The sequence below is a fragment of the Hemibagrus wyckioides genome, linkage group LG05, assembly GCF_019097595.1.
Source record: "Hemibagrus wyckioides isolate EC202008001 linkage group LG05, SWU_Hwy_1.0, whole genome shotgun sequence".
NCBI lineage: Eukaryota > Metazoa > Chordata > Actinopteri > Siluriformes > Bagridae > Hemibagrus > Hemibagrus wyckioides.
In genome coordinates this window covers 6,041,289-6,052,874 of record NC_080714.1, presented here as the reverse complement: position 1 = coordinate 6,052,874, position 11,586 = coordinate 6,041,289, and the positions used below count along the sequence as shown (strand labels likewise).

Below are 11,586 nucleotides of genomic sequence, written 5' to 3'. Positions count from 1 at the left end.
ATCTTGTTTGCTGTTCTCTGGAAAACTGTAGATCCGTGGTATTGGAATGGTGAAGTAAACACCAGTAGGCTTTTTATAAGTTCACTTGGTCACGTTATTTTCTGAAAAGCCACTCGAGTCAGTAGGAGAGGTTTTCCTTCAAAAGAATTACAGTGTAAAATTTCACTTTTATATTGTATACATGTCTTTTCCAAACACTAAATCTTATGCCTCCAGAAAACAAATCAGAGGAACATGCCCACATTGCCTTGTTGACTGCATTCAAAACATCAAGGAGCAGATTTGCAACTGCTTTCCAAGTGAAAGTATGCTTTTTTAGTTGAGGCTAAGCCAAAGTAAGAAAAAAAAGAAAAGAAAAGAAAAGAAAAAAGCACCGAACCTCATTTCCATTTTAAAAAATCAGGACTCGAGTTTGCGTCTGAAATGTAAGGGAAAGTTTGTGTAGGGCTGATAATATGATAAATAAAACAATACGCAAACACTGTGACACTAGAAAACTCTAACACTAGTGTTATGAGTAGAAATATGAGTATATATACTAATATAATAAAAACAATTGTATTAAATGTAAAATACCTTGGGTGTGCAGTTTGTACATGAGTTTATTTGACCAGAAATATGTATATTTAGCGAAGGTGGTGTATCCAGTTTGATTTTTAGACTTGAACGTAGTAAAGTCAGGAGTATTGACATGATATATATAGAACAGTGCAACATTTGCTGAATGTCTGTTCATTATTATCGTGTCTTTCCTAATACTCAAGGAATTTGGTCATGTAAATGAACATGATCCTGGTATGATTTATCAACTCTGAATGAACATCTGGGGTGGCATGGATTACTTTCAAGCATTTTCAGTTTTTATCAAGTACAATTTACCTCAAAGTGTCTGTCGAAAACTGAGAGATATTTATTTAATTAATGTATTTATTTATTTATTAATATTAATATTTAATTTAATTAATTTTCATAACATTAACAGTAATTTAAAACATTAACTGAATATTTATTTATTTATTTATTTATTTATTTATTTATTTATTTATTTTAATGCGGGCATGTAAAACTTTATGGACCGAGACTCAAAGATTTATAGATAAAAAAAAAGGTATTCTATTTATTTATTTATTTATTTATTTATTTACTTACTTACTTACAAATGTAAATAAAGTAATAAATGTGCTGTTTTTCTCTTCTTTTAAAAGGTATTCATCTTCATTGTGATTTCTACACAACACATATCTTAACAATACCAATTTATTTTACATTTACTTTTTTTGTTCTTCAATGTTTTTCAATAAATCCCACATTTGACAGCACAGTGAGGAGAGATGCAGTTCCACTTCTCGCCAGTAGAGGTCACTAAAGCTTTATTTATTTATATGCCTATTAACGATAGCTTCGTAAACTCTTGATTTTGCTGTTGTCTCAAATCTAACTATAAATAAATAAATAAATAAATAAATAAATAAATACTCTTTAATCATGGACCGTATAGTTAAGGTGCACCTATACTTTTGGCCTGTAGAGGCCACAAGAACCATGCATAAAAACACAGAAGCTTCTTTTTGTTATTCTTTTGATGCTGTTTCTCGATAATTTGGTGTGGCGATTGCCCTGAGAATTAGAAAAGAAAAGAAAAGAAAAGAAAAGAAAAAAAAAGGAAAGAAAAGAAAAGAAAAGAAAAGAAAAGAAAAGGTGGGCTTTAATTGTAAACTGTATTGCTTAACTTAGAGTTGAGTGCAGTTCCGCTTATTGCCACAAGAGAGCAGTTGAACCACGCATTAAAGGCAATATTTGTGACCAATAACGATATTTCGTTAAGTCTCTGGCCTTGTTTTTGTCCATTTGACCATTGTATATTGCTTGATATTTGCAAATGTATTTAAAATGAGATAAAATATTGCGCTTAAATGAGTAATTGTATGTCTCGCTCATAGGTGAGGTGCAGTTCCTCTTATCGGCGGCGGTGGCGCTAATTGTTACAAACAGCAGAAAGGGAAGAAGGAGAAGAAGAATTAAGGGCGTTCATTTTTTAAACAGCCGCGGTACATCAACAACAAATCCTCCCTGGAGTCTGTTGATAAGGAAACCGCAATAACAAACAGGTAACAGCAAGAATAACCACAAGAAAATGGCTTTAAAAATACGCAGGGAAAAGAGGCGACAGCTTAAAGTAACTTGCTTTATTTTTTAAGCTAATAATCGTAGCTAGTTAGCCGAGGAATGAAAGTTAGAAACACCGCTTTAGAGCAAGCCTTTCATTCAAGCCTGACAGGAGTTGACGTTAGCTTGCTAAAGTTAGCTCCTGTTGCATAAGTGAAACTTTGTTTTAGGCTTTGTGAACATAAAAAAATAAGTGAATTGTTTCGTCTTCGAAAAGCTAGAACCATTAAAAAGCTATCACTGGATCCGTCAAGAAGCTTCAAGTGAAGTTTGAGGCCAAAAGGTTCCTTGAACCGAAGCTAAAATTTTTCATAACATAAATGTCATGCAAGGAAGAACTTGCTATAGTGAAGATTTTAAACTAACTAACAAACAAACATATAAATCTGTATTGTGGGGGAAAAGAATGATGTTTTTAATCAGAAGGCCATCTGTGAAGCATGGTAGTGGCAGACACCAACCAAGCATAACATTATGACCACCTGCCTAATATTGTGTTGGTCCCCGTTTTGCTGCTGAAACAGCCCTGACCCGTCCTGCACTGTGTATTCTGACACCTTTCTACTAGAACCAGCTTTAACAACTTCAGCAATTTGAGCAACAGTAGCTGTTGGGCCAGCCTTCACTCCCCACGTGCATCAGTGAGTCTTAGCCGCCCATGACCCTGTCGCCGGTTCACCACTGTTCCTTCCTTGGACCACTTTTGATAGATACTGACCACTGCAGACCGGGAACACCCCACAAGAGCTGCAGTTTTGGAGATGCTCTGATCCAGTCATCTAGTCATCACAACTTGTCAAATTGGCTCAAATCCTTACGCTTGCCCAATTTTCCTGCTTCTAACACATCAACTTTGAGGACAAAATGTTCACTTGCTGCCTAATATATCCCCCCCACTAACAGGTGCCATGATGAGGAGATACTCAGTGTTATTCACTTCATCTGTCACTGCTCAGAATGTTATGCCTGATTGATGTACATTACAGCACAGTGAAATTCTTTCTTTGCATATCCCATCCTTGGAGGGTTGGGGGTCAGAGCGCATGATGCAGCACCGCTGGAGCAGAGGGGGTTGCTCAAGGGCTCAACAGTGGTACCTTGGCAGTGCTGGGGCTTGAACACCGATCTTCCAATCAACAAACCAGAGCCTCAACCACTTGAGCTGCCACCGCCCCCAGATGTGTTTTGCTAGGGATGCCACTCCATGCCACTGATTCAAGTTACGCAATTACTCCAAGTTACAAGTTTTATGATTAAAGTCTAATGATTAATAAGCATGTTGTTCTGGATGGATATTACCTTTGACATATTTCAATTAAGTAGGTACAAATAATCATGTCTGTTATTGGCTGAAATGCTAATTGGGTTTTGGGTTGAACTTCTTTAAAAACTGATGAATGCACATGATCTTGAATGACTCAATACAGATAAATGTTGAACTCTATCACATCTCTTTCTTCTGTGTTTCTTTGTGTTCAGAAAGTCAGTGTTGGTGTCAGATCAGGATCCATGCTCAAAGTGCTGATATCAGTATATCAGCTTCAGCTCATGACTTTATATTATGCCTGTTCTGTGTGTGTGGTCTTTATTTCAGCTCATCTATCACTAGATGCTTACATGCATGATGCAGGGCTCAGCTCAGACGAGACGGCGAGCGGCTCAGGACTTCAAAACCTGCTACGAGTCCTTGTGTGCGACTCAGGGCTCTGCTCCGGTAGCTGCAGTGAGGTTGGGTCTGAACCAAGGAGTGCTGGACTTTAACGGAGATGCCATCAGTTTCCCAGACTGGGTGCCTATACTGTCAGCATTAGCTGTTAACAAACAGCTGCACCATGTCAGTGTCAAAAGCTGCTATCTCATCAGTCTGGGCTCTCAGGGTTGGTAATTTCATAGTCACTTGCATGTTAGTATAATGTGGTGGTAAACGGAATCATTCTAATGGAATAATAAGACAATGGAAATGCAAAAAAAAGACTAAAGATGTTGTTGGCTGGCTTTACATGCCCAGGATAGCCTTCAGGCTCCCAAATTGGTGGCTGTCATATCATGGGGAATATCTAAATTTGAAACCCCCAAAATTTCTAAATGATGGTCACATCATCTAGTACTAGAAGAATTTGGGCATGGAATCAGATCATTTCCATCTCACATTGTTTAATAGTCAATTGTTTAGATTTGTCAGTTTACTATGTCTAAAGAATCTTAATTCAAATCTATGAGTCTTTCTTTCAGGCTCGTATAAGACCCCAGTCAGGAAGAAGACTCCTGTTGTCCATTCAAAGAGCATGACCTTTCAGCTTTGTAAAGCCGTGCAGAAATGCCTGAGTGTTTCACACAGCCTTAAAACACTCCAGCTGCATGGGCTGCCTCTGAGAGAGAGAGATCTCGACATGCTCACTAAGGTACAGAGAGAGAGAGAGAGAGAGAGAGAGAAACAAAGAAGTGCTTAAGCACTTAGATTTTCTTCGTGTTCATAATTCTTTCTTCTTTTTGCCTCATCCAGGGTTTGTCCAAGAGCGTGTCATTGGAGCATTTGTCTTTGGCTCACTGTCCCATCGCAGATGACGGACTAGAGAGTGAGTGTAAAAAATAGTTTCATTTCAGACAAAACTGATGATTATTTTATTGCTGATTTATACTCTTTTTAATTCAGCTATCTGCCAGAGTGTGAAGTATTCAGCAACTATTAAAACAGTGGATTTCACTGCTTGTAATATTACATGGCGAGGTGCAGAGCATATGGCAAATATTATAAAGGTATGGTTTTTTATTTTATTTTATTTTTATTAAGTTAAGATGTGGTGACTGAAGCCTGTAGATTTTGCTCGAGACTTCTGTTGCTGGTTAATTAATTAATTAATTTATTTATTAATCAATTAATTAATCAATATTTATTTATTTATTTTTCTTTTACTTTGTTTAATTTAATTTATTTATTTTGTGTCGATTGACTTTGCAGAAATTTCAAAAAATTGTATTTATTTATTTTTTCACAAAATAATTCCTTTAATCAAAGTATACAAAGACTAAAAATCTATTTATTATATAGATAGTAATAAGTATTGGTCATTAAGAATGGATATGATTTTATACACACATGGCTGGCTTGTTTTGAGCAGCACCAGGCAGTGAGGCGACACACCACAGCATGGGCGGAGACTTTGCGCTACAGGAAGGCGGAGTTTGAGGCGATGGACGGGCTTCGGAGGATCACGCTTAACGAAAACATTCTAATCGGTGACCGAGGAGTGACGTCCCTCGCTCAGGAGCTCACAGAGGACCTGTGGGTCAAAGGTCAGAGACCATGCACAGTTAAGCCATAAATATGGCGTGTTTGGTGTTGAAGTGATTATCGTTTGTCTCTGTATTGATACTGTAGCAGTGGACCTGCAGCGATGTGGCATCTCTAATGAAGGAGCTCGTGTTCTGGAGAAAATGCTCCAGTCCAACACCACTCTGTGTGTACTGGACATCCGAAGGAACCCCCTAGTGGGTCAGTCAAATTTTTTATTTTTATTTATTTATTTTGACACATTTAAATCCAGAACATTCACTTGACCGCTCTTTTTTTTTGTTGTTTGTTTGTTTTGGTTTTGGTTTTTTCTTTCCAGATAATGAGCTGGTGAAGTCTGTGATTAAGAAAGTGCTTATGAATAATAAAGGCCAGGACTCACAAGTAAGACATGTCCACATCTGCAAATATTTTGGTACAAAAATATACTAAAGAGTGTAAGGCCATCTGTCTTACATAGTGAAGGGAAAAACTGATTGTAAACTTGCTTGCAAAATGTCATGCACAAAATTCAGTCTTCCTTAGGTTTGTTAAACTTCCTTCCCAAGACTCAAGTGTCTTGCAGACTGCAGCAGTTTTTCTTCCAGGATTGCTTCATGTTACCTTCAACACTGAACCTTCTGAATTTCCAGTCCATGCTTATGAAAAACATGATGCTACCACCACCATGCTTCATACAGATGAGACACTGATGGTGATGTCAATTATTGGGTTTCCACCAAATTTAGGGCTTTGCAGCAAGGCCAGAAAGTTCATATTTGATATCATTAGACCATTTAGACCACATAACATCTATGCTTCTATGGATTCCATGCTTCTATGGATTTGGAAAAGGCTACAAAAGGTAATAATGGTTTGTGTGTTTCAGTATTTGTGGTTGAAGCCTCCAGCTAAAGAGGCAAATGACTCCTCAGGACAGACAACCAGGAGAATCACAGGAAGAACTACCTACAGAATTGGTTAGGAAGCCAATTTATCTTTCTTTATTATTATTATTATTATTATTATTATTACAACAAAAATCAGTAGCACACCAAAGCATAGACTCCAAATTAGTTATAATTTAGGTTAAAAATGTGGATTGTATGAATATGCAACTTGGAAACATCTCCCAAACGTTCTGTAAAAAAAATTGGTATTACTTGCCCTGTATTTGTATATTGAAGCTTGATTGGCTCTTATCATTATAATGTAACACACAGTAGATTAAGAAAGCTTAAACAGACACAAAATCTGCATATACATTTATATTGCCAAAAATTTTGGGACACCCCTCCAAATCATGGAATGAGCGACTTTGGTGTCGAGGAACTTGACTGGCCTTATGTTGAGTCCTGACCTCAAAATAATAGAACACCTTTGGGATGAATTAGAGCGGAGACTGCGAAGACATGCACATGAATGTAATATGGAGTTGGCCCACCCATTGCAGCTAGAACAGCTTCAACTCTTCTAGGAAGGCTTACCACAAGGTTTAGGAGTGTGTTTATGGGATTTTTTGACCATTCCTCTAGAAGTGCATTTGTGAGGTCAGTCACTGATGTTGGACGAGAAGGCCTGGCTCACAGTCTCCACTCTAATTCATCCCAAAGGTGTTTTATCAGGTTGAGGTCAGGACTCTATGCATCCCTGTATTTATGGATCTTGCTTTGTGCACCGGTGTGCAGTCATGTTGGAACAGGAAGCGGTCATCCCCAAACTGTTCCGTTGGGAGCATGAAATTGTCCAAAAATGTCTTGGTATGAAGCTGAAGCGTTAAGAGTTCCTTTCACTGGAACTAAGGGGTCAAGCCCAAACCCCTGAAAAACAACACCTGAATTGGTGATTGGAAATGATTTGGAGGGGTGTCCCAAAACTTTTGGCAATGTAGTGTAAATAAATTTATTGCCTTCCCATGATATAATAGAAAATTATTAATTTATGATTTTCTTAAAATAAATCTATTTATTAAATATGATTTATCTTGTATTAGCTAGACGTATTAATATAATGTACCTGGTATGTTAGTTAAAGGCTCACGGCGGACATTTTCAGCACCGTGTGGAGGGAGGCCTCCTCAACCGGGCAGTACTGGTCATATCCCATGGCGCACTGCAGCACGGGCCAAACTTCAGAGGTGAGAGACTTCATGTTAAAAGTGGTTCAGGAATGTTCTGTCAAACAATTCATACTTTTCATACATTTTACCAACTTTGACAATAAAATGCTCAGAGAACATCATAAAAGCTAGATTTTTAGAATAATATTAGTTTTGCAGTGGCATTAACATGTGATATATTATTCCCCTGTTCTATTAAGATCCAAGTCTTGTGTGTTTCGGTCTCGTTTAGGGGTCTCCCTCAAAGTGCCGCAACAGCAGATCGAAGCTTTCAGGTTTTTGCATATTTTTACCTTTCTGTTTTTCTTTACTGATCTAAATCCAAAAGTGCAACAAAATTCTAGTTCGCTATAAAAAAATTTTTTTCCCTGATGCCGCTTTTAGAATGCCTCCTCCATTCGAGTCACATTAGAGTCAGAGAGCGAGTCGGAGTCTGAAGAAAATGAAAGCGGGATGCAGAGTGTGTGTGTCCAGAGCGCTCGCGAGAACATCGGCAACAACCAGTTCAGACGTCTACAGGAAGATTACAGGAGTCTGAAGGTACAGCATTAGTACAGTATTAACACAGGTCATGCTAATAATACCGGAGATTTTGTTTTGTCTTCAACATATGATGAGTTAGTAATTAATCTGTTTTGTTTATATGTCTGTTTATGTATCTGGTTATCTTTCATTCAGTCTGTCTTTCTATCTATCTTTTCATCATCTGTTTAAACATATCTGTGTATCTTTGTTTGTTTGGCTATTTATATATCTGGTTATTTGTCTATTGTTGTTTTCTGTCAATCTGTTAACGTTTACCGACCAAGCAAAACATTATGACCTGTGACAGGTGAAGTGAATAACACTGATCTCCTCATCATGGCACCTGTTAGTGGATGGGATATATGAACATTTTGTCCTCAAAGTTGATGTGTTAGAAGGAGGAAAAATGGACAAGTGTAAGGATTTGAGCGAGTTTGACGAAGGGCCAAATTGTGATAGCTAGACGACTGGATCAGAGCATCTCAGGGTGGACATTGTTATGCCTGGTCGGTTTTTATCTCTTTATATCTGTCTGAACATCTCTCTCTTTGTCTGTCTGTCTGTCTGTCTATCTATCTATCTCTCGTTATCTACCCGTTTACTTTTTTGTCTATGCTTTATTTAAAAGGAAGCAGTGCAAAAAGACTCTTCTCTTCCAGGAGCAGCTGGAGGAATGCAGGCTCAGGCTCACAGAGGAGAGAAACGCAAGACTGAAAGCCACTTCTCGTGTTGTGGAGGTACAGAAATCCACCACAGTTTTGTTTATTCCATGTTACAAATAACGATAACAGCTATGTTCCCACACCGGTACTTACAGTACACCTTATTCCCTTGGCTGTTTATCTGTTTTATCATTTCTCTGAACAGCTGGAGTTGGAAAACTTTCGCTTACACAGTGTGAATCAGTCTCTCTCCGAAGCTCACGCCAGTCACTCTGTTTTGGAGGACGAACAAGTGCTGGACAGCATCGAGGCTTCCTTTCACAAATTCCATGCCTTCCTTGACCTGCTTAAAGACGCCGGGTTAGCTAGTCACGACTGCGTTTACATTAACATGTTGTAATATCGTGTCATATCAGAGTCAGTACTATATGATGCAACATATAAAACAAAGATACATGATGGTCATTTGCAGGTTGGGTCAGTTAGCATCCATGGCCGGGATTGAGCAGTCAGACTTCGGGGTTCTGAATCGTCCTCAGCTCTCTTCTACAAAGCGAAGAGAAGATGGAGAACAGGTCAGCGAGCAGAGGAAAGACAGCATGGCTGTAAGTGGCATTAAATCTGTTTGCATGGCAAGAACTTTTCCAGGAATGTAGAAGAATTTATGTTTCCTTCTTTCGAGAAATATTGCAGCAGATCATGAAATATAGCTATATCAATTAACACTAGTCAGTCACTGATGATAGTAATGACACTTGTTAGACTGTAAGAATTTCTATAAATGCACTCATTTTCCTAGTAACAACTCATTCACTGAGATTTGCACTGTAGATGCTTCTTAATAAACAAATCATAAATCATATCCTTTTCTGTAAGGAGATGTTTGTTTAGCATTTATGGAATGAAACATTTAGTAGAAAGTCTTCTGAAAGATAGGTGGCATGACAGGCTTCATATTCTATTAACTTGAAGAGAGATAAAAAGTCATTGTTATATTCCTTCAGCAAATACTTTTGCAGCATCACACCATCTTGTCTTGTGTTCTACTTATTTGTGACTTCCTCTGCATGCTCAACAGATATCAAACAACCATCATAAACCATCAAGTCTTCAATCCAGAACATCCTCCTCTGCAGCTTCTGCAGTATCCAAGAACTCTTGTAATCTCCACTACCCACAGGACGTGACCCCCACTCCAGCTCCGCTACACTCCAGTCACTCACCTTCTCCTCTGGACCATCCCGAGGCTCTTCATCTGCAGCGGAGTGTCTCTCCAACCCATTCAAATTCTAATCGAGAGTCCGGTTCTGATAAACTCAACGGCAGCCAGCGTTCAAAATCAGGCAGTGTAGCCAGCAGTGTACATAGTGTTCAGAGTAAACTGTCTTATTCTTATAGAGAGGACTTCTCTGAAGGGAAGCTCTCTCCAGCTCTGAGCTCCAGATCTTCCAGCGTGTCTCAGTTTGGGTCCGAGAGACTCAGTGTCTCTGAGGGCCAGAGGAGTGCTGTTGGGTTGGCTGGGCTTTAGAGACAGGTCACGGTTTTAATGTTTAGCGCCGAACACTTTAAATGTTAAAAATATTGAGTGGATGTTGGAGATTACAAAAGAGAGCAGCAATATCCACTTTATTAGGATATCTATTCGACTGATTATGTTACACAGAACAATGCATAAAATAACTCAGATACAGGTCAGGAGCTTCAGTTATTGTTCACATCACAACAAACATCACATTTCTGTGGAAACTCTAAAGAGTGTGCAATTCCCAGCAGGCCACTAATGTATGAAGTATTCAAACCAGCCCATCTGTGATAAAGATTACATCTTTTCTTCATTCTAACGTTTGATATGAACGTTACCTGAAGCTCTTAATTTATTTTCTGGTAGTTCTTTTTGGCATTCTGCTGCTCCACCATGATTGGCTGATTTAGATAAATGCATAAATGTCCAGGAGTACCGGTGTTCCTAATAAAGTGGTGGTGATATTAATAGTTTGTGCATCATAAATGAATTAAGAGCTGAACAATAATTACAGATTTTACTGGAATTGATTTAACCGAAGTTTGAAGTTTTGAAAAGAATCAATAGTGACCATTGTAGAGAATGTGTCTGAATCTTTAAAGCCCACAAACCAACAAGTGCATTATGGGTCTTCTTTACCAGATAGACTTTAACTATTTTGTGCACTAACCTTTTGTTGTGCATTGCTGGATTCCATGACTGTTCAAGTTCATATCCACTATGCCTTTAGACATTTTAAGTCATTAAAAAAAACTGTGTTAATTTTGTTACAGTGCCCAGCTTTCAAAATGAATGAATTTAGTGGGTTTTTTTTTTTTAGTTGTGCTGAAATGTGAAGCCATTTACAACTTCCAGAGTTTTAAGACACAGGGTTTTGTTTTATACCTTTATATTTATTGTGATAGTATTGAATGTTTCAGATGGCAAACTGTTTTTAAACCGCTATGAATTTGTGTATGTGACTTTGTATCAGAATAAACGTGCCACCAAGTCACATAGATGAGGTGTGGAAGTGAAAACAATGGATTTCATAAAAATGCTACTAAAAAAAAAGCCATATGATGTGATTTATTAAAAGATTATTTGATTTAAAAAGTACAGATATGATTGGATGCTCTAAATTTTCTCTAGGTATGAATAGGTGTGTTTGTTGTCATGGTGATTTCTGACAGGTGTCTCATTCAGGGTGTGTTCCCTGGATGGATCCTGGATCAACCCTGACCTTAAGCATGCAGTTACTGGGACGTCTGCCTTTACATGCACGTGAACGTAATATGGAGTTGGCAAAACATTAGGCACACCCCTCCAAATCATTGAATTC

At 38.1% G+C, this 11,586-nt stretch overlaps 1 protein-coding gene across 1 annotated transcript; it reads left to right on the top strand.

Annotated features, from left to right (window-relative positions):
• Nucleotides 1-1,964: 1,964 nt before the first annotated feature.
• cep78 (centrosomal protein 78) lies at nucleotides 1,965-11,307 on the top strand. The gene is made up of 16 exons (XM_058390763.1): nucleotides 1,965-2,108; nucleotides 3,761-4,043; nucleotides 4,399-4,568; nucleotides 4,670-4,742; nucleotides 4,820-4,923; nucleotides 5,286-5,460; nucleotides 5,546-5,659; nucleotides 5,778-5,842; nucleotides 6,327-6,417; nucleotides 7,466-7,574; nucleotides 7,789-7,831; nucleotides 7,941-8,096; nucleotides 8,741-8,818; nucleotides 8,949-9,103; nucleotides 9,216-9,348; nucleotides 9,822-11,307. Exons 2-16 carry the CDS (start codon nucleotides 3,776-3,778, stop codon nucleotides 10,269-10,271), a joined length of 2,184 nt encoding a protein of 727 aa, XP_058246746.1. The 5' UTR covers nucleotides 1,965-2,108; nucleotides 3,761-3,775; the 3' UTR covers nucleotides 10,272-11,307.
• The last annotated feature ends 279 nt before the right edge of the window (nucleotides 11,308-11,586 follow it).